The sequence below is a fragment of the Homalodisca vitripennis genome, unplaced genomic scaffold, assembly GCF_021130785.1.
Source record: "Homalodisca vitripennis isolate AUS2020 unplaced genomic scaffold, UT_GWSS_2.1 ScUCBcl_2923;HRSCAF=8085, whole genome shotgun sequence".
In the NCBI taxonomy this organism is placed as follows: Eukaryota; Metazoa; Arthropoda; class Insecta; order Hemiptera; family Cicadellidae; genus Homalodisca; species Homalodisca vitripennis.
Genome location: NW_025779043.1, coordinates 32,715 through 56,211, shown reverse-complemented (window position 1 = coordinate 56,211; position 23,497 = coordinate 32,715). Strand labels below are relative to the sequence as shown.

The window sequence follows — 23,497 nt, the reverse complement described above, 5'->3', positions numbered from 1 at the left end:
GTTGTCACATCAAAAAATTCTGGTCTCCAAAATTTAATTATCTGTGATTTTTAAAATTTCATATTTAAGCATTTTCCTGTTGAAAACCAACAAATATTAAAATTGGCAATAAACAATTACCAATGTTTGAAAGAAGCACCATAATAACTATCATTAAAACAAAAATTCAGTAACACTACGTTTCGAGATTTGTAATCTGATCTCTTCTTTAGGTAAATAACTAACCTAACACATAACTACAAACTAGGTTAAAATAAACAAATCTTACCAGAGTGTTGACACGCCTAAGTCAGGAATTACAACCACCATGTTGTGTGTCATCTTCACTAACCCCAAAAAATGCACTTAATAAAAAACTAAACAACACTAATTATTAAAACCAAAACTACAGAATACAGGTCACAATACGTCTGCATTCGTCGACCAACCACCTACGACTGACCACTATGCCTGGCCCGGCGAGTTAAGAGGACGACCACCTGAGACTCCAAAGTTTTAGCCAAAGTAGTGGTCTCCTCTCAGAAAGGGTTAAAAGTGGTTACAAACTCAAAACTCATATACCACATAAGTTAGATAATTTTCCAAACATGCTTAAAAATAGTTGATGGTATTAAGGATAAGGTAGTTGAGTAATGGACACCATGGTTACAAAGTTGGTACAAGGGACTGTACAATAATAGACGAGACACTAGAGGATATAGTACTGACAATGAAATGCTTAGAATAGACATCAGCTGTAGATAACACTGAAAAACACAAATAACAAGAAGGGCAGTACATGTAGGAGCAACAAAATGTTTCGTTTTCAGTATTACAAAACTTCATTATTTTTGGTCATCGCTCCCTAAAACCATGTAGTTTTGATCAGAAGAACGAGTAAAATGCGCTACAATTATGATTAAAGTTATCAGCCTATAAATCACATCCAGTAGTCTGGTGGATGGGCTGCTTGTAAGGAAAGGAACGTTTAGGAGTCCAATCCAAGGAGAAGCTGCGATCATTGTTTTACATGGTTATTTTATGATAAGCCTACTCAGTAGAAACGATTGTTGGTAATCATACATTAAAATATTTATCACTGTCAGAAAGCTACTCTTATATTGCATGCTATACAAATCATTGATATTGTGTGGGATAAAATGCAAACTGTAAAAATATCATTACAAAATCAAGTTCCAAACAATTAACTTTAAATCTAGGATATGCACTTAAATATAAATGAATTATGAACCTTTTGATATGACAAACTGTTAACAGTTTTCAGAAATCATATTGTGACTTGTACTTCGTTATTTTTCCCAACTGAATAGAAGCTTGTCAATTGTGTTGGGGGAGGGGTGAGAGACAGGTATTGTAAATGGGAATGAGCAGTACATCAAAATATTTTTAACATTACAAAATAATTATTGACACTTATTGAAATATCTTAGTTGGTGTGGTTGTAATATTACATATACGTGTTTTCAAAACTTTGAAAGCATAGACAGTAGACCTACAGGAAAATAACTAATCCGTCATTTATTAACTGACATTTATATTGAATGTTTTGTTTTGAAATGAGGCATGGAGGAATAATTCCTCCAGTAGCCAGAGATCTGCACAAGGCAGCCATACAGAATGTGGTCAAAAAGGCATTGGATGCTGCCAACATGAAAATTGCTGATGTTGATGCCATCGCTACAACTCTTAAACCTGGTATGTTATTTAAGTAGTTTTGGAGTAATGATGTTTAGTTTTTAAAAAAGCTCTTGAAATTGAAGTCACCTTTTGTAACCTTTTATTGAAGTGCCTAATTCTTTGGGTGGGCTATGGATGTATGTTTTGCTCAGGAAAAACTTTTGTTTCGTGTCACGCATGTTTATGTTTTTCACATGCTTTCAAAGTAAAATGACAGGTTTACCAAAAACATAAACCATCCATTATATAAACATCTGATCTGAACTAACAGAAGTTGATGTTAATGAAAAATCTGTTACAGATTAAAAGGGAAATATAAACTGCAACAACATACAACACTATATATGATTAGGAAAATAACGAAACACTTCCCTAATGTTATAGTATTTGACAGTGACGTGTTTTCTAACTGTTCGATCAGTTTACTCATATTATTATTGATGAAAATTTGTCCGACATTTCGCATCATCTGGAAATATTAAAATATCTGTAGACTTTCCTTAGTTATTGAATTTTGAGGTTAGGTTACTTAAGCTCCAATTTAAAAGCTGTTAAAATTTACAAAATTATTTCATACTCCGTTATTAGGAGCTATGTTGACTTTAACACACTAAAAAACATTCAACACCAAACAGTTGTTGCAAAGAGTCTAAAATATATGGTAAAATACAGTTTTGAGTAAATCTACGACCTACCAATTTATTTACTAACGAATTGTCAGTCTGCAAAGTAAAATTATTCTATTCCTATTATTCCGTAGAACACAGAAACAAAATTAAAACTGAATAGTGTTGATATCTTGTGAGAAAACGGTTAACTACTTGGTGGTGGGATGGTTTCGTCAAAGTAGGCCAGTCGGTTACTATATTACTTCTGTGACGTTTCAGAATTAAAAGAATATTATCCAAAAAAAAATCCTAGATATGAGGCATCATTGAAATTTAGAGGTTATCTCATAAAGGACATACACTTAGTTTCGTGTAGTTTAATTGGTTTGGAATATCAACAAATTTATTAATAAAATCACTTAAAATAGTTTAAAACTCTGTTTAAATTGTTTAAACAACTAATGTTAACAAAAATAAGTTATAACAGCATTCTGGATATTTGCCATTGTTAACTGTTACAAACTAAACAAGAGAAGTGTTTATACTATTGCAACATTTAACAATGAAAGATAACTATATTGCTGTTATATCTTAAAATCTTCCATTGTAATGAATGAACTTCAAACAAGGACTTAAATAGTTGGGATAAAACAAGTGCAGAAGGGAGTAATAGGATTAAAATTCAATAATGATTTATAATTTTTTTGTAAATTGAGACCGAGGATGAATATGGTTTCAGTTCAGTGTCATGGTATTTGCTATGTGCTAGAAATTTTTTTTATTTTCCTACTTAACATGATAAATTTGAATCAGTAATCTGTTTATTAAACTAAGTTAGATTTTTCATGTTCTACTATTGGGTTATTGTTATTTTTGTCTTACCCATATTTTCTTTTGCCAGGACTTCCTTTGTCTTTAATTATTGGAATGCAATACGGAAAGCACTTATCAAAAATTTCAAAAAAACCTTTCATTCCAATACATCACATGGAAGCCCACGCTCTCACCATTAGGATGGTTGAACAGGTGAGTGACCCATTTCTTTTAAAATGTAACTTTTAAAATAAAAATTACAATTACCACACTGTCTTAATTTGTTACAGAAGTTCTAAGCATTTCGTCAAGATAAACAAGAAGAATAATGTTAGGAAACAAATGAGTAGTTTAAGGTAATAATGTTAGACCTTTTTCCCAAATTGATTGAATTTGAAATAGCCCTCCTTTATTTAATTTTCTTCCCACCAGTCGGTTAAATCGAGCAGGTGAATACAGATAAACATTAACTCTCATGCCATTGAGGTAGGCATCCTACAGAAATTGATTATTTCTACTGATCTATTCATTTTATATATTAATGACCTGCTGCTTCAAGATTTCAATTGTCAAATTAGTGGATTTGCAAATGAAATTGCAATTTCATACTCAAATAAAAATAAAAATGGCTGTGTACAAATAAATAACAATGATATTTGTGTATTAAGCAGTTTGTGTAGGCCTATTAGAAAAAAGATTTTAATATGACTAAAATTAAATTTATAAATTTCAGATTTAAGGCATTAATTTTGATGTTCACATAATATAATACCACACTTAATGTGAGAAAATGGATGGTTATAGGAATACATGGTTATCTCCTCTTGAATATCCATCTTCATATCTTCTGGAGTTTGAGGCCTGTGTCTATAGACCTTAAATTTTTAAAAACCCTATAGGAAAAATTCATTAGGAGTTAGGTCTCGGAATCATGCTGGAAAATCAAAATTATCATGGAACGAGACAAATTGTCAAGGGATACGGGCTCTTAGTGCTTCCATGGATACGCGATCATTCTGGGACATAGAATCATATTGCTGAAACCATACATCAAGGTTGTCCATCCCCAAGTTTTGTAGTTGAGGTATTATAAAGTTTTCAAGCACAGCAATATAACGTTGGAACGTTAATGTTGTTATAACACCTTTCTCTATTGCTACAAACAAATAAGGAACAATACTGCCATCTTTATAGATCGCTCAAATACCTTCACGTTATCAGAATGCAATGGTCTCTGATTTCGGATTTGAAGGTTGTGATCAGACCAATACCAAAAGTTTTGTTTGTCGACCCATCTGCTCAAATGAAAATGAGCTTATCACTGTTCCAGGCAAAAAGTGATGAAATGATGGTTTTAAAAAGTGTGTTGTGGAATCATTTGAACTTTTTATGAGTGAAATTTGTAGGTCTTATTAAAACGCTTCTAATACCAGAAAACCTATCAGTCACAGCACGTTTTCTTGCAGAACGTGACTGCTCACAGTTTCAATATTTTAGGGGTTCGAGCACTTAGGGGTCTACCACATAATTTTTTTCAATGCTGAACCTGTTTTTCAAAAATTCTCTACCCACCATAAGATAGTCTTTTGTTCAGGAACTTGTTCATTTCGTGGAATTTTAAAACATAAATGAAAATGCTCTTTGTTCCAAAATTACAGAACTGTTATTTTAGAATAACTTTTCTACTGTAAAAGCATGATGAACTCCTGACCTGGCGATTAAATAAGGATAGGATATAGTGAAGGAAATGACCACCCCACTCCTCTTGCTTGTCTACTGATAATGATGCAGGTAATCAAAATACAGGAGGTTTTTTGGGTTACCCCTTACTTTGTAAAAGTAGTTTTTATAATACTTCACCAACCAACAAAAACTGATTTGAAAAAGTCTGTGGTCCATGTCATTAAAGGTGGAGTTCCCATTCCTGGTGTTGCTGATCTCTGGAGGCCACTGTCTTTTGGCTGTTGCACAGTCAGCCACACACTTCCAGCTGATTGGTCAGAGTCGAGATGACGCTCCTGGAGAAGTTCTGGACAAAGTTAGTTCTTCAAACAGATTCAATTAAGTTTATTTTATTGAAGTCACATAAACTGTAAGTATGCAGCACTAAACATTATTACTTGCTGAGTGTTAGCAAAGTCCCCTATCACTTGAGGGACTGGAAAAATTTTATTTCTGTCTGTCTGTCCACAGGATAAGTCGAAAACCTACAGACTTGAAATGTTACATGAAGTTTCACTTCTGTATTGATAATACTAAGTTCGGTGATGGTGCATGATACCCTATGGTGTTTGGCCAAGTGTTAGGTAATATTTTTATATTGGCTTTATGGATGATCATGATGGCAAAGAGAATATTACAGAATAAACACATTTCCAAACAAACTGAGTGTAGTCTTATAAACTTTTAACAAGTAACATATTATCATTAGTATTTTTTTGTACACTTTCAATATGTAAACACTGCTATGAAACCTGACTTAATAAGCCATAATATGAATGTATTGTTTAGCAAGATATCTTGAGAAATTTTATCTGTAGGTTTTAAATTTAGTTTGAAAATTCATTTTTACTTAGGCATGAATGAGTTGTATGATGGTGAATGTCCCACCCTGGAATTTGGCTTAACGCCATTGAAACCTATGATTCAGTAGACTGACATAATATCTCCTTTGTTTATCGGGGAGATTTAAAAGTTTTGAGAATGAAATGAGACTTGAAATATTGCATATAGCATCAGCGAAGTCTGTTACATGGTATGTGATGGTTGTGGCGTCCTGCTACCTTGTTTTTTCATTTTGGAAATGGTAAAATTAAATATTTTCAAAAAATTGTATATGTCCCACCAACCTTAATAACTTATCACTAGATGAATTTGATAACAAGTAGAGAGAAGATAATGATGAATTCAGTAACACAATCATAAGTAAACTTATTTAAATGGACTTAAAGTTATTGTTGAAAACTCGGTAAAACTGAAATGAAAAACTGAAACAAAAGAAAATTTAAAGCATTCCTTTTCCATTTGAAAGGGAAAAAAAACTCCAGTTGAGGGTTATAATGAGATAAAATATACATCATTTCAAACAATGGAGTGGAGAAATTTATTTGAATGGAGTTTGTAGAGTCTCAAAAACTCTTGCCCTGTCTCCACTCTCAGATTCAATTTGTGTTGGTCTATCAACTGTTTTGGGACCCACCTTGTGGACATTTTCCGATAACCAAGGGTTTCTGTGGTGGTTTCGTGTAGCAGAGATTTAGAGATTAGTAGAAATATTGCAGAAAGTTCATCTACAATCGATTTGCGATTGGTATGGAGCACATTTTCAATTTTTTTTTTCCAGAATTTCAGTCATAATTGAAGGTCTTTCGTATCTGATCATCATGCACAGACAAACAACCATTTTTAAACTTGTGAAACCACATAAACACACTCGTGTAATGTATAGCTTTATCACCATATGCAGTTTTTACCTCATTATAAACCTCAATCAGAGTTTTCCCTTCCAAACATGATACAGGATGATGCCATATATTTTACACTTGGAGGGAGATTGGATTGACATTTTTCACGAAACGTATTGTCGCATCGACAGTTCTCAACTTATTGACCTAGAAACTGGGAGAAATCAGGCTACATGGAAGTATAGCCAACATATCGAAAAATAATCCTTCTGATCGTGAGAGCCTTAGTACACTTACTTTCCGGATATGCCTTGTAATGTTTCTCATAAAAGGCCTGTTTCACACGATCAATATAATTTCCTACTCTCATGCTCACAAACACTCTTTTCACTGATATTGTCTGTTTCTGTAATAATGTGTCTGGTGTATATGTGTCTATTCTGTAATGTTGTCTGTAAAGAAATGGATTACAGCATATCACTTTGGACATTAACCAACATATATTTAAAAAATCCAATTAAATTTGAAAAGCACTCATTGGGGTATCAGGTTACATTAGTTTTTAATTTAATGCTGGCCTGCCAATCTGATCCAACCAAACAAATTGAAAATAGCTTAAAGTAAAAAAATAATTAAACAACCATGTGGCTATTCTATTTTTGGTTGGTATCACATTTACATTGAGAACTCATTATACCTGGATTGCTTTGTAGGCGGCAAGACGGCTAAAACTAAGGAACATCTTGGAATTCCGCTCAATGAGTGGGGGCCAAGCCATAGAGTTGGCAGCATCCAGAGGAAACCCCAAAGCTTACGAGTTTGGCATCCCCATGCGCACTTACAGAAATTGTGACTTCAGCTTCTCTGGCTTCAAGAACTCAATCCACCGGATCACAATGGCTGAAGAGAAAAAGTACGGTCAGTGTAACGTATAGTGCATTTTATTTTTTTAATCTATTAGTTAAAAATCTATAAACAACTAAGACTTTTCTTGTATTAAAATTGGTTTATTGAGATTATACAGACTCTGAAATTCTGTCAAAATATTTTCATTGCACATCAATTTCCAATCATACACTATGTGTAAATAAACAAAAAGGATTGTGAGAAGACAGACAAGCTATAAAATGGAACATTTATTGAAACTAAAATATAGTTGTAATCGTTGCTAAATTGAATTTCAGTCATGTAGAGATGCTTTTAGGGAGTTTTGATTTCTGACTTTGTGGACTTTGTACTTTATAAAAGTGACTGTGTACTGTTAGTTTCAGTGTTATGTTGTTCAAGGCAGTCCTGTTCATTACTATGAAACAAGATGTAGGGATTACTTCTGGATTTAAAGCAACTGGTTGATGGTTTCCGAACATTTTCCAGAACGAGTTGATGTCAGGCTCATCAATATGTTTCTTGAGGCATGGAACTACTCAAGACTCATTTAATGCTCCATTTAGTGCTAAATGTTTTCTATTTTGTGATAAATTTACTCGACAAAAACAAAGAATGGTCTGGGTCTGATCATACATTTGCTTTTTTGTGTGGCGAATAATTACAAATACAATGTGTTTTAAATATTAAGTTTATAGCTAATTTTTGACAGTTTAAATAACTGTTAAGTAAATTGTTCTAATGCAATAAAGAAATTATTGTTATGATTATATCATACATAATGCTGGATGTCTGGAGTTCTCTTCAACAATAATTAGAAAAATCCTACCAAATAGTCTTTTCCTTCCAGTCATTAACATCTGCTAAGATTAATGTTGTCATTGGTGAGACATATTTTCAACTTCAATAAAATTATACTCATATGTCATTTATTGTACAGTTTTGTGTGTGAATAAGCAATTCAAACATATTCTAAAATAGGGGTTTGTTTCTTTGTTGAAAAAACTTTGTTTATGAATATTTGTTTTAAAAAGTTATATACAGTTGTTGTTTATAATTAAATAATAAAAAATATCTGCATCACAATAAAGAAGAAAACATAGGGACTCAGTAATGTCAGTATCTTTTTTATAGCTTATCAGTTTCCAAACTCACTCAAAATGGTCAGCTATCTATTATTATCCACTTATTTCAGAGCTAGCACTCAAAGTGTTAAACACTCCTTTCTGAATGTGGCAGTTTAAAAGGCTTTCAAACGTCGTAAGAAGAAATGAGATACAAACAGGTTTAAGGGATTTTATAATAATGTAGTTACTACGAATATGCATAAGAAGAAACACCTCATTAATGATTATTCTTAACTGAGGTACATATCCGAAGGATTTACTTGTCTTAAAAGTGTTCAAACAAAAAGTGCTACACTATTTCAGGACCTTATTTGAAAAGCGTTAATTAAAAGGATGGAGAAGCTCACCATGAGAATTAAATGAGCTGAACTTTTCACTTGACTACTTGACTTTAGAGGCAGTGACTTCGCCCTAAGTAATCCTCTGGTCCAGGTTTGCCTTTGGCTGAAGGCATGGGAAGACTTATGTTGCTTGTGACAGTGTCTCTGAAGAGTCAACCTGAGAAATGACAGTCAAGGAGAGTATCAGTATGCTGATGAATTTGACTCCCTCCAAGTCTTCTTATTGCTACCTAAAGGATTGAGAGGGTCCAAGATTTCTTTAATTCTAATCGTATTCTTTGTCCTAGCCAGTCAGTCATTCATTGTACTTGGCTGATATAAGGAAGGTGGTTAGATACAGTTACAAGGCAGTATGACTAGACCCTACAATGTTGGTAAAAGAATTACCTAACCCATTTTTTTAAAGTTGAATTCTTTTGACTATTATCTGTGTGTTATAATAGCAATCACAATGAGAAAATGCCCCTTGATCAATATCAGCAAATATATCTTATGGCAAACAGTCTATCAAAAAGCTCTCGCTCTTACTTACTTGGACTAGTTGGTTTTACAAAAATTTTTAAAGTTGTTAATATTATCGGAAGTGTAACTGACTACTTAAAACATTAAAATGAATTAGTAGGCTAATTAAAATGAACTATTAATTTTACTGATCTTCTTTTTGTTTGTTTTTGTGGACTTCTACTAGTTATAACTCCCATAAATTATTACACTCAAATACATTATTTCATTTTAACTCCTTCACTGCTGGTCTCTATGGAATGAGACTGAACGGCTATCTCAGCTCCTGCGCCGTAAGGCATCTGACACAGTCAACATGTTGATTTATTTGTATTTGACAAAGTTGCATGGGAAAAGTTTGACTATAGGTTAGTAATTTTCCTTATCGATCAATTGTAAGTGACTTTAAAAAAAATTTGATTGTGTAGAAGTGACCGGAGGCCAGACAATACCTAAGCCCGTCCTCTATGACGTGTGTGCTAGTCTCCAACACAGTATTGCCATACATATTTGTCATCGAGTGCAGCGTGCCATCGAGTATGCCAACCTTAAACAACTAATTCCTCCTAACAGACGGAACCTGGTATGTTATTAATATGTTGTATTTTAAATTTAAGAAATTCAAATAATCAGACTCAAATGAGTTCAGTGCAATTATCCTTTGTGTATGAAAATTGAATAGTATTACTTTGAATACAACATTAATAATTATTAATTACTTCTGCTGTAGTATTTAAAGTCATTTTCAGACTATCCTATTACTTAATTTTGCGCTTTAGAAACTCCTTTGTGAACAGAATCATGTAACATTAGGTTTTTGAAAGCCAAAAGTGATTTGTTCTTTTACTGGATTAAGAATTAATTCTTCACATTTTAGTGATAGGATGTAGAAGGATTTTTAGGCTTTAGGCTCATGATGATTTCAAATTTATGTAAGAAAACAGATTTAACCTTTGTTAAAGTTTTACTTTATTAGTGTTAGAAGTATATCAAACCATGTTAGTATTAAACTAGTTAAAATATTAAATCTACCTAGTTTATTATTACATAAGTAAATATGTAGGATAATAAAGAAATTAAATTAAAATCATTTAAAGTAATAAAAATTGCATTTTACAAAAAAACACTATAAATTAACATTACTGTAGCTGTTTGGTAGTAAACAAATTACCGATTGCTATGTTATTATTTTAATTTCTGTAAGAAAAAAAGTAGCTAGATAAAATAATCATGATATTTTTAAGAATTATATTTATCACATTCCTGTTTTATATATGTATGATCGCATATCGCTGCGAGTCTGCTGCATGTAATTGTAAACAATAAGTGATTGGAAGTATGCGAATAAGGATCAGCGTGTTATTCTCATATTTTCTGTAAAATAAAACATTGATAAATAGCAAAATCAACAAATACAGTTTATATTTTCTATGTCTATCTATGATCGTGCAATACAGCACATATGTTGCCTAATATGTGAAGGAACACTTCTCTGCTGTAAACAACAGACATTTGTTAATTTTTGTTTATCCGTAGTTTGTGTAGTTGTATAAATATATCTTCTATAACAATATATACATACAATGTGAGTTAAAAGTATGGATACACTCTGTCTAGTTTTTGATGGATTAAGATGGAGGGATGGAACTCGGGATACCTTTCTAGGAAATAGAAGTGAACTTTTTAGCTGCTTTTGCAACTTTTTCTATTCCCCAAAATGGGATTTGTGAGGAGGGGGGAGAGGCGACTCAAAATTTTTAAATGTAAAGACCCAATTAAGTGACACCTAATTTGAAAGGTCTTGATAAAAGAAGAACAGTGGAAAATAGAGCTTTCTATCTCAATCCAGTACAAATGGTAGGTCATTGAAATTAATTAAAACATAATTGAGGCAAAACATGAACATGCAAATTCAGAAGGTAAATAACTTCAATAGACAATCACTTCCTTTAAAAACTCAAACCTGTTTTAAGGCAGGCCTCCCTTATCTTAAAACAGAAGTTTTGAGGAAGTCCAGTATCATGTTAAGTTAAGTTGACATGGATTTTTTAAGTAAACAAGAGTGTATTATGCTCCTGATGATCAGGAGTTCAAAAAACAGCCCAACGTTTCCAGGAAGCAGGCAGCATTAAGGGTGCGCTCTACCACTCTGGTGAACGCTGATGCAAGGGTTTTGAATCTGCCTTATTGTAGGCTTATTTTTTGAGCTATTACAAACATATTGATGTCATTTAAGTAACTAAATATTTGTATACGTGCATTAGTTTTTGAAATTTCAATTTTGATTCAACTTATGCACATCAGGTGGAAAGTTTGTAAATTAAGGGTATTTTCAACGCTTCATAAAATAAAAACGTGAATTTTTATTAAAGAATTGAATACAGACATTCGTAGATTGGAATATAGTAAGTGTAAAACTGCAAACGGTTTATTAAAAAGTTCTGAAGTTAAGGTACAATAAGGCAGACATGAAAGGTCTGCAAGCGCTATTCAACGCTCTGTCAGGTGGCGCGCGTGGCGGCTACAGCCGGAAACTGTAGGCAACTCTCCCACCACTACCTGCTGGATATTTCCCCTCACCCGCTTTCGCTAGGTTATAACGTGTACGAGCTCCTCACGCATATGTTTAATGGGGCGATTAATGTAGGCAGATAGAAAGAGTGGGGACAGAGCCGAGCAGTACCGATAAATCCCGAAAATTCCTGACAAACCCTGTACATGCAGCTGACAGCGACCTCAGTTCGGAACGGTTCTGATTTCTATTATCTTACGAATTAATGAGTCGTTTTATATCCGAATTAATGAGTCGTTATTATTTATCCGAACATATCTGCAAAACATAGAAATTATAACGAATTAATTATATTAATATTGAACTTTCTTTATAACTCCAAAGACACTTTACAAAATATGAGATGGTGCACAACGAATAAAATGTCATAATCTCATCATATTTTGTTTATAGGCTTAAAATGACGGTAAATATATTTTTTTGTGTTATTGGAATATATTCAAATTAATAGGGCAAAAGCAACATATTATAATGTGGAGTCCTTAATTCAGAGGTTCCCAAACTTTTTTGGTCCACGGCTCCCTTTGAGTACAGACATGGCTTTGCGGCGCACCTAGTATAATTTATCCGTTTTGCATTGCGCTTACAGTACAATAATTAAATTTTTAGTATAAAAATTTAATAGTTATTTGTTATTATACTTTACGTAGCATTGTTAATAAGATTGTTATTACTTTTTTAACAACACACCAGGTTTACCTTGTTCTTACAACGGTAAAAAACATCATTAAACACACAAAAGTTGGATTGTACTTGATTTATTGCAAAAAAATGTAATAATAATAACTTAAAACAACCATAAGAAAAACATGACTCCCTTTATAAGAAAATTCTATATTAGAAATGAAATGCTAACTTGAAAAATATGATACATAAATAACAAAGTCCATAAGTTTCTGTTTCAATGGGACGGATGCGCTTGTTTGTCTTTTATAAGCTCATTGTACCTGGGTGTAAATTTTGATATAGCAACCCGAATTTCCTTTTCAATGTTAAGCTTTGCTCTATACTTGGATTTTATCACTGCAACAGCGGAAAAAAAAACCACACTCGCAAAGGTAAGAACTTGCAAATGGAATAACTGCACGCAAAGCCTTTTTGCTCAACAGTGGAAATTCGTTTTTAATACCATTCCAAAACTCAAACAGGGATTGGGACTGAAATTTTGATTTCAAAGACAAGTCCGTTGAAATGTCAATTAGCTGTTCTGCTTCTTCATTGCTGAAGTTTTCAGGCATTTCAGTTTGAAAAGGGTCGTTTACCCACTGCTGCGCTTTGATTTCATCTTTTGGCAGGTAGTCTTCAAAATAACTTTGTACTCTAGACAAGTGCTGAGTCAACATTGTTTTCATTTCTTCTTTCAGAGTAAGATCGTTTTCTTTAAGAAACTGATTCAAAGTTGAAAACATCGAACAATCTCCATTCTTCAAACTTTTTTCCCAAAGCATAAGTTTCTTCTTGAATGCTTCAACTTTACTGGTCAATTGAAAAATATCCGTATTGTTCCCCTGCAAAGACTTATTAAGAATGTTCAAACGTTCAAAAATATCTGTCAGGAACGCCAGTTTAAGGAGAAAACTTTCATCAATAAACATATCAGCAAGAGCATTATTGTCTTCACTCAGAAAAATGTGGATTTCTTGCCTCAGCTCAAACAATCTTAGCAGAGAATTGCCCAGAGATAGCCAACGAGCACTGCTATAGTACAAAAGCGACGAGTGTTGAGCGCCTGTGTCATCACATAGTTTAGAAAAAAACCGGGCTTTCATTGGTCTTGTTTTGATAAAATTTATTACTTGGATCACGGTTTTTATAACTGCACTTAACTCTGAACTGAACTTTGCTGCTGCCAGTGCTTCTCGGTGTATAATACAGTGTGTCCAAACAGCGTTTGGGGCTTTTTCCCGAATGCGAGATTGCAGTCCTTGGTAGTGGCCTGACATTGACCGGCCTCCATCAGTACACACCCCAACACAGTCTTCCCAGTTAATATCATTCTCCGCCATAAAATTGTTAACAATATCAAACAACTCTTTACCAGAGGTGCCTCCTTCAATTTCCTTACAAAACAACAAATCTTCTATCAACTGGTTTTCATTCACATACCTAACGTAGCAAATTAAATTAGCGTCTTTGTGACTGTCAGTAGCCTCGTCTAATTGAATTCCGAACTCTTTACCTCTCAAACTATTTATAAGCTGGTTGTTAATGTCCTCAGATATGTCATCAATCCTCCTGCTTATTGTATTATTTGACAGAGGAATTTTAAGAAGCAGCTTCCCTGCATCCTCGCCAATCATTATCTTAGCCATGTCAACGGCAGCTGGTAAAATAAGCTCTTCCGCAATTGTGTGAGGCTTTTTGCATTTTGCAATGTGATATGCCACTTTGAATGAAGCTAAAAGTGCATCGCTGTTAGCTTTGGAATGTTTAGAAAAAGAAGACTTTTATTTTACTGCCTCAGTTTTCTTTCTTATAAAGAACTCTCTTGGTTTCCCTATCAAATTTGAGTGGACAGTATGTTTCTAAATGCCGTTTTAGTTTACTAGGCAGCATAGATTCGACTGATAAAACCTTCATGCAAACAACACATTGCGGGCGCTCTTCATTATTAATTTCAATACAAGAAAAACCAAAATCTAAATACTTATCGTCATATTTTCTGTATTTTGGTTTACGGCTTCCCTCAGCTGCCTCGGCATCGCTCTTTGCAGAAGTTGACGCGGAATCACTACTTTGTTTACTTCCTTGTTCAGTTTTATTTGAAGATAAGAATCTTTTCATTTTAAAGAACAATATAATAACCAACACTAAATAAACTGAACAAAACTACAACTTCACTACTTTGATTATTTACTTCACTTGTGCGACTGTCACAATGTGTAAACATAAACTCGCAACTTAAATCTAAAACATAACCTCAACAGAAGCTAGACTGCAAGTAGTAGTAGCAGACTGTCCGCCGGGAACGTACGACGATTTCCGAAAATACACGAAGGTAGTTCCGTTGCCTAGCAACGAGTTCCAAGAACAGAATGACGTACCGAGATGCAAAGCTCTGTTGTCTGACCTTGCCTAATTGTTTTGTTTGTGCAACCGGCCGGCTGGGCCAGTAAGTAAGGTTCGGCAGGGGGAAGACTCCAGTAATCAAAGTAACTCCAAAGCCGCGCGCACAGACTGGTCCGCACTGTATTGTAGTATGATGACGTTTAGACTCTTTGGTAGACAACGGCGGCGCACCTAGCACTAGCTCGCGGCGCCGCGGCGCACACTTTGGGAAACTCTGCCTTAATTGGTAGTAAATAAATTAATTATTATAAATTAATAATTAATATTATTCCAGAATATTAGAATAGTGAATTATAAAATTAAATTAAAGACAAAAAAACATTTCGGCCATTATCTCGCGGTTAAATATTGGTTAATCGATTTGTTTAATTGATTTGATTAACTGTTTAATTAATTTAAATTGATTTTGAGATGATAAAGCTAATATTATGGGGTTAGAAATCTCTATAGTAAAACACTTATACGTGTTGTTTATAATTCAACTCACCTAAAACTAGTGTAATTTTATTTTAATTTCTTTTTCTTGGAAATTTAATCTCTCGTTTGCTTAGGTAACTTTGTTATTATTACAATAAAAGATAATGTCTGTGAAGTTGGCAGTGCAACTTCAAAGTATTGTTATAGAACCTATTCCAAACGTTTGTGCTTCGTTTGTGCACGTTTGTGCACGCAATATTGAAGTTTTTGTTCGATATATTCGGGTATTCCCCATCAATAAAGAATTGTCATAAGCACTGGTAACTTCATACAAGCAGTGAAACTTGTTTAGAAGTATTGTATAACAAAGGAATGTTGTAATAAAACTTATTGTATAGAACACTCTGTTACAAAAACTGGACCAAGTCCTCTACTGCAATGGAGGCAGACATAATAGTTGAAGGCTTTTAGGAAAAGTATTGAGATGTACAACTTGAAATATGTCAATGTAATAGGTGAGTATGTGTAACATTATTTTTCCTATATTTTCTTATGTTGTTTTAATAGCCCACTTGAATTTATAGTCCGTAACATTATAGTAGAGTCCAAAATTCAGAGAATGTCATAACAGGTTCTCTTGTAAGAAAATTTATAATTTTTAACCTACATTTATAGATTATTCATTTTCAATGACGGCCTTTTTCTCCAATGACAGTTTTTGGCCTTATGGCTATGAAGGAGCTTTGTCTGACATTTTTAAAATATATAAAATATATTTCATAGTTACGTATATTAACCTTGAACAAAATAATGACAATAAAAGTACGTAACTGCGTCATTTTTTGAACTGTTGATGAAAGTACATAGGTACTCAGAAGTTTTATCTTTGATTTTCATAACCCATTGCAACAAAAAAGGGCTGTAAACATTTACATAAATGTACCTTGTATTAAATAAAAATGTATTTTACCACAATAAAGTACGTTATTGTTGCAGGCGATGGTGACAGCAGTGTAATGTCAAAGCTAACTGAGTGTCAGCCGTATGGTCCCAGGACAACAATAGGAAAAATAGAGTGTACCAACCATCTGCTCCGAAATTACATTCGTAAAATACGAGATATCGGTGGGCAGAAAAGAAACCACTTAGGTCCGGTTCCAGGAGAACTAAGGGACAAGATTCTCAGCCGTTTGATGAGACTTCGGCATGCTGTGACTGGAGCAGTCAAACATCATAAAAGTAATTCTTCATACCAACTCATTCATGATACGTTAAAACAGTTAAAGACTGATATTATGAATGGTCCAAACCACGTATTCGGAGACCATTCTAAGTGCCAACCCTATTTTTGTAAGCGGTCGAAAAACGGAGAAGAAAATTATGTAGAATTACTTAAATCCTACGGAGTTTGGCAAGACATTATGGCAGCCAATACATTCCTAGCCAACTTCACTTATAGCCTGCTACAGTGCATCACATCAAACATTGCAGAAAGCTACAATGCTAAAGTGTGTAAACTGGTTGGGGGAAAGAGAGTGAATTTGGTGCAAAGGAACAGTTACACTGCAAGAAGTGAATTGTCCGCGTTATCCACTAATGACAATGAAGAAGTACATCGCCATATTTATAAAAAGTTGGCGTCAGGTCATAGTCCTGGAATTCATTCGAAAACGTTGGCGCACCGGAGATGTAGGAGGAGGACTAGGACAAGAAAATCACTTTTTCGTGAAGAGAGGACGAAGAAATTTCGTTCATTTTGCGCTGACCATGATTATGGCGATGTTGCTGCTGTAGACATTGAACCAGACGAGTTTGAACACAAGAAAGATACTTTTTTGAATTCACTCAAACTTGATACCGAAACCCGGACCCAGTTAGAATTAGACTCTCGTGGCCAGAGTACTTGCGAACTGTGGAAGCACGAGCGTAGAAAGAGACTAACGGCATCAAATTTTGGGAAAATATGCAGGATGAAGTCAACTACACCGTGCCAAAAAACAGTGGAACAACTCCTATACAAATCGTTCGTTGGAAACAAAGCCATGAGATACGGTGTGGAGAATGAGCGAAACGCCATAGATGAACTGGAAAACCTCATAGGAGCCAAAGTGGAAGAGTGCGGACTCTTCGTAGATCCAGTTCATCCATTTTTAGCTGCTTCACCTGATGGCATTATAGACGGCAAGGGATTAGTTGAGGTAAATTATACTGTATATCAAGTAATTTTTACAAACACACTAAAATAAAATGAATGAAAAAGTTACTCATTGACAAAAAGTAGCTCATTTTCCTCCGACTACAGAGTGAAAACCCACTGAAGTCATATTCACTCTGTAGTTGGAGATTGATCCACTCTTTACAAATGGGTTAATTTTTCCTGCTTTCACTATTAGCGTGTAGGCTCATGAAAATGAAAAATTCTGTTATGTTTTTCAATATTTTGTACTAACTTTTTACGATTTTCAATATGCGGTTATAAAGAATTGGAGCTTAAAACAAGTATATAGTATACTTAATATTGTTTAGTTAATATTAACTGAATTAAATAATTTTAAGTTATTGCTGAGTTCAAATATAATATTGAATTTCTTATAGCTCCATATACTGTATATTAATAATATGTGTGGGAATTGGTAGTAATATTTGTATTTATTTTACAGGTTAAATGTCCGGCTGCAGCAAAAAATTTAACTCCAGCAGATGCTGTACGAAGAAAAATTATAAAATTTTGCAAGCTGGATGAGTGTGGCGAATTAAAGTTAAAAGTGACTCACTCTTATTATTATCAAGTACAAGGACAACTCCATGTAACAGGAAAACAATTCTGTTTATTTACAGTATGGACACCTCACGGAGTATCAGTGAGAAAAAATTTTGAAAAATGATGAGTTCTGGCTTAAACATATGCAAATTCCACTTTTAACTTTTTACCACAAATGCATATTGCCAGAACTAGTTGACCCAAGATACCCTCGAGGGCTTCCTGTGAGAGACAGACTAGATGTTTTGTAACTAAAATTTTATGTTAGTATAATGCAATATATGTGACGAGAGCAGGTGATCCTAGTAATTCATTTAATTAAAAAAATCTTTAAAAGTCTTAAAATTCTTATGTGATCTGATAATTCTAAAAAAAATGAAAGAATGATTATATAAACAAGAAAATGTGTGGGTTTACATTATGTATAAAAGAATTAATAAAACTATGTTAGTTTTGTTGATAACATTAAAAATTATTTAAATTTTCTATGGTTTTCATAACAATTCCTGCCTTGCCCAGTTTTTCCACGTATTCCAGATCGGTAGACACTCTGACCTGACAATATCACTGGAATGATTACGTTTCTGTTAGTTTTCAAATAGACCGAATTTAAATTAACAAAAATAAAATATATTTTACTAAAACGTTTTATTGCATAATAATAAAAGTATGTTGTACCAACGAGTAACGGTAGGAAAAGTACCGGTTAAAGTTTCATACTGATTTAGCCGATCTCCACACTACGTGGCGCGAGTGCGTTGTTACGAGCCGTACGCCACCGAACGCATTTTCTTTCGGCAAATAACTGAGATGCTCCGTAGTCTCGATACTGCGATCTCTGGCCTGTGGTACATCGCAGTCTGAACAAATCTAAAACATGTACTGTAAAAAAGTGAAAGTGTCATGTAATGTTATTCACATGTAATAATATTTGAAGGAAGCCACTCCCAGTTTGATTTTTTCTATAATATTTTACGTATCATGTTTTGCCTAAATAATACTACAATATTTTATGTATGTTTAGCGATAGTTTTTCATGTGTATCGTTGTGTCCATTTACTGTCAGTATATAGGGGCAGAATAATGTGAATAAAGCATAGCAAGTGGCTGAAGAGTGAAAGACTAGCCCATCCCTGACACGAAGCTGTGTGCTCCAGCGCGCGTGTGAGTCGGAACACGGATACTAGAGTCGGACGTCGTGCACCTGGCTCGGGTCCCCCGCTCGGCAAATGTCGGAGGCGCTCAGTAAGTTCCGATCCCTTCCACAGCAACTACTCATTGCCCTCCCTACAACCGATTTTGCCAGCGCTCCAAGCGGATTTTTGAAACATTGTACTGCGATTTCTGGCCTGTGGTAGAGCGCACCCTTAAAGACCGACCCAAACCTGGACGTCCAAATTGGCTACAAATGATGAATTGTCACTTGATGTTTTACAGTTTGTTGTAGAATATCTTCATGCCTCAACAAGAAATGCTTCTCAAATATTAGGTATATCAGTTTTACATGACAGTGGTTATAAAGCGTACACAATTTGTTGTGGTTTACGAATGAAATAATGATGCACAACATTGATAATAATAGAAATAGATTAAACAACATTGCTTTCTCAGATAAAGCAACTTTCACGTTAAACAGTAATATTAACAGACACAATTATAGGGCTGATGTTAACCTTCATTAGATGAGAGAGCACCATGATCATCAAATCTATCTTCACTTGACTACTTTATGTGGGGTCACATTAAAAAAGTCTATAAAATGAAACCCCAGTGCATTAATAACTTTAGAGACAGAATAGCAGTGGAAATTAAAAACATCACATGTGAATCCATACAGTGTGCCGTTTTAAGTTTCTACAACAGGCTTGGACATTTTCAAACTGTCCTGGGACAACAGTTTGAACATCTGATATGAAAAACACAGATTAGTAAGTTTTAGCCATTTTATTGCTTAACCTAATTGTAATTAATAGCGCTCCTGTAACTTTACATTACAAAATTGTTAACTGCCTTCCAAAAAGTTCATTTGGGAAAATGGTTCGCTTTTGTTTCATAGAGGACACACTGACTTTCATTTCGTCCATTGAAGGTTGATAAGGATCCATCCATGCTTGAACTTAATTAAGTTCAACGAGCTGCCATTCTGTTCTGAGAAATGGACAATGTTGTAACAGTGACTAATAAGTTCACTTCTATTTCCTAGAAAGGTGTACAGAGTTCCATTCCTCCATCTTTATCCATAAAAAACTAAACAGAGTATTCATACTTTTAACTCTAACTGTATATCTTAAAATGTTATACTATAGCTGAGGGTAGTTTGACATTTTTGGCTGTCTTCTCACTGGCCATATCTGCTTTAATGGTAACAAAACAAAACCGTAGTGTATTATATTTCTAGTTATTAATTAGCTATTAATAATATTTTGTTTTTAATCTTGGATATTATTGATACATGAATCAGTATGGAATTCAAAATCAAGACCAAATTTTGGTATTGGTATCAGAATTGGAATGACATTGGTTTGGTATTGTCTCGACTCATCTTCTATAATATAAAAATAAATCTCAAAATGTGTTGGTTAGCGCAAATCTTGATAACGGCTGGACCAATTCGGTTAATTCTTTTTGTAAAGTGTCCATTGAAGTCAAAGGAAAGTTTTTATGAAGAAAAAGTTAAGAAAAGTTACATGGAATATTTTGGAATTCAGAAAAAATTGTATTTTTTACGTTTCATAATTCAAATTAAACTCGCACTAAACAGTTGTTGACAGCTATAGTTCGACAAACTTTCTAAAACAACTGTTTACATTTAAATTTGTTCAATAATAAGTAAACAGGCTTGATCGGTAGTGTAATGCAGATAATAAATAAAACAATAATGTATATAATTTTACTACAGATTGTGCCAGTGACGAATTCAAATAATCTAATTCATTAAAAAATACTGTTATAAAACTAACCTTAATGAACAAACAGGCAAACTCTACTATGGTACTGGAAATATCTTAGACCTGAAATATATGACAAGGACTGGAAATATACGCTTTTTGACCGAAGTAAGTTTCCGAGACCTGTGTGATCTGAGATTTGTGTTTTCTTGATCGGGATGACAAGGCAGATTCAGCTGTGACGTTATGTATATAATTAATTAGAACCAGAAATGCTCCTACACGTGCCAAACATGATACAATAATTAAGTTAAAACTCTGATACTATTTACCATGAACTTAAATAATATCTACCTGATGTATACTTACGTTTTAAAATTTCCATAGGAATCCATCATATTACATCATGAGTGCTTTTATTAAGTAATATAAGGACTTCGGTTTTGAAAATTGCGGGCAAAGCCGTGGGTAACAGCTAGTCTGTAATATAAATCGTTAAATAATTTTGTGAAATCAGGCTATATTCTTATTTTCTAGTAACGAATTAAACAGGAATCTGTATCACATTTGGAATCGAGAGTATAATTTTGGTATTGAAATCTGATAGAATTGTTTTGGAATTGGCCCATCACTAGTTTTAAAATAGTATCAGATTTTACAGGTAAACAGAAGTGAGGGAGGTGCAGAAAAATGTTTAAGTACAAGATCTGTGACACATCTCCCAGAAAAGTTGTGAACAACATAAAGGTTGAATAACGAGGTAGATCTACTTCATTGTTATTGATTTGTACAAGCGATTTGACGGACTAACTAGTAAATAAAATGGAATAGACTTTTGTAGCAATGATCTTTACCTTCAAAATGGTTTTTTCAAAGTGCAGACAGATACATTTACAAATGAAATATTGTGCAGGTTATTTCTGGAGGTGTGGCATGTAACAAGTATATCAAGCGAGCAGTGGGTGTTGTGTGTAGAGAGATGGACTACAGTGTGAGAGTTCCCCCTCCACATCTCTGTACCGACAATGGTATCATGATCGCGTGGAACGGCATGGAGAGGTGGCGTGTGCAAGATGGTATCTACCAGCATGACAATCTTGACTGCCTCGATATTCAAGCAAGGTGGTGATAGTTTCATATTTTTTTTGGTGTGTTTAGCCTTTACATCGACTTTAGAATAAAAAAATACCATATTTTGAGTATTGTTTTGTTTGTGTCAGCTTTTTTTGTTAATAACAAGAAGTTAAAATTAAAATTGTTACTATTTGGAAGTTATATTCAGTGAAAATGTATGCAAATTGTCAAAGTATGTGAAAGGTTAATGAAGAAGGAGGCTTTAAAATATACCTATTATTTTCCACACGTAGTAGAAAATTTAACAAGCAAATAGTTGCTTTTTGTTTTGTGTAACTCATTTTAACACTGGCTCATCATCATCCCAGTAAGATACAATTTGTACAGGTACTGTACAAAAGTACTGAGATTTTTACGTATCAGTTATGTATATGTAACACTTTCAAGTTAATGTTTCTATTTATAAGTTTGACCAGTATTTAAACTTTTAGTATGTGGACTGAATTCTATTTTACAGGTCTCAAATTTAAGCTTATTAGTTAAGGTTTCAAAAATGTTTTTCAAACTTTTCATAAAATACATATATAATTCCATTAGATCTAATGTATTTTTTAAATATTTTTGTTTAGTTAATTCATGTAGACACACTTGGTTAATCTCTAAATCCATAAACTATAGTTGTTAAAAAAGATATTTAAATGCATAGAATACACATCAGACAGAACCAACATGTAAATTTTAAGTTTTATTTTGATAACAATGTTTGTATTAAAGTAATTAAACATTGTATTATGGTTTACAGGTGTCCCCTTGGTCAAGATCTCTCCGAAGATGTGTCAAAGAGTGAAATAAAGTGTAAATGGATCTCTTTGTCTGAACTGTATGCAGATAATGTCACAGAAACATTAGTTGACGCTGTCAAAACATAATAACTGTAGAAAAAGTTCTAATATAGGTTTTGGAAGTATATGGAGTTCCTCGTATCATGATTGTGATAATAACAATGATAACAAACAATGATAATACTTCAAGATATGCACACAGTTTGAGTTTGTGTCAATTACCATCTAAATTTCATTAAATATTGGTATTTTTTTCATTAAATGATTCTAAAGTGGAATCTGTACAAAACTGATTATTGTGTGTCTACAATGTTGAAACCTATAGCCGGCAGGCACTTTGCGAACTGCATGCTCCTATACAGTCTTCCATCAAAGGCATGTCTTCAAACTCTCAGGCCAATATTGAACATGTTGTAGATTTTTATGTAAAAATTTATATTAGTGTTATTGTTTCAACTTAGTATACTTGTTCTAAACAAAATTACTATGAGACAGTCTTAACAACATTGTAACGTAAA

General features: G+C 33.6%; 2 protein-coding genes across 2 annotated transcripts in view; both read left to right on the top strand.

Moving 5' to 3' along the window:
• LOC124372332 (probable tRNA N6-adenosine threonylcarbamoyltransferase, mitochondrial) overlaps positions 1-23,272 on the top strand; it is a 29,033-nt gene extending 5,761 nt beyond the window's left edge. Inside the window, exons 2-8 of the mRNA XM_046830714.1 lie at positions 1,562-1,695; positions 3,187-3,311; positions 5,008-5,136; positions 7,216-7,420; positions 9,785-9,939; positions 21,977-22,185; positions 22,940-23,272. Of these exons, the coding sequence (XP_046686670.1) occupies positions 1,562-1,695; positions 3,187-3,311; positions 5,008-5,136; positions 7,216-7,420; positions 9,785-9,939; positions 21,977-22,185; positions 22,940-23,066 (1,084 nt within the window). The 3' untranslated portion in view covers positions 23,067-23,272. The remainder of the gene's footprint in view (positions 1-1,561; positions 1,696-3,186; positions 3,312-5,007; positions 5,137-7,215; positions 7,421-9,784; positions 9,940-21,976; positions 22,186-22,939) is intronic.
• Positions 14,458-18,574, top strand: LOC124372331. Its single transcript, XM_046830713.1, has 2 exons — positions 14,458-17,612; positions 18,075-18,574. Exons 1-2 carry the CDS (start codon positions 16,374-16,376, stop codon positions 18,297-18,299), a joined length of 1,464 nt encoding a protein of 487 aa, XP_046686669.1. The 5' UTR covers positions 14,458-16,373; the 3' UTR covers positions 18,300-18,574.
• Positions 23,273-23,497: the final 225 nt, after the last annotated feature.

Excerpts from the sequence above, each read along its gene's own strand:
- LOC124372331 (XM_046830713.1), top strand. The coding sequence starts at position 16,374 with ATGTATTTTACCACAATAAAGTACGTTATTGTTGCAGGCGATGGTGAC. Across the intron at positions 17,613-18,074 it reads ACGGCAAGGGATTAGTTGAG|GTTAAATGTCCGGCTGCAGC; the intron begins GTAAATTATACT and ends TTTATTTTACAG.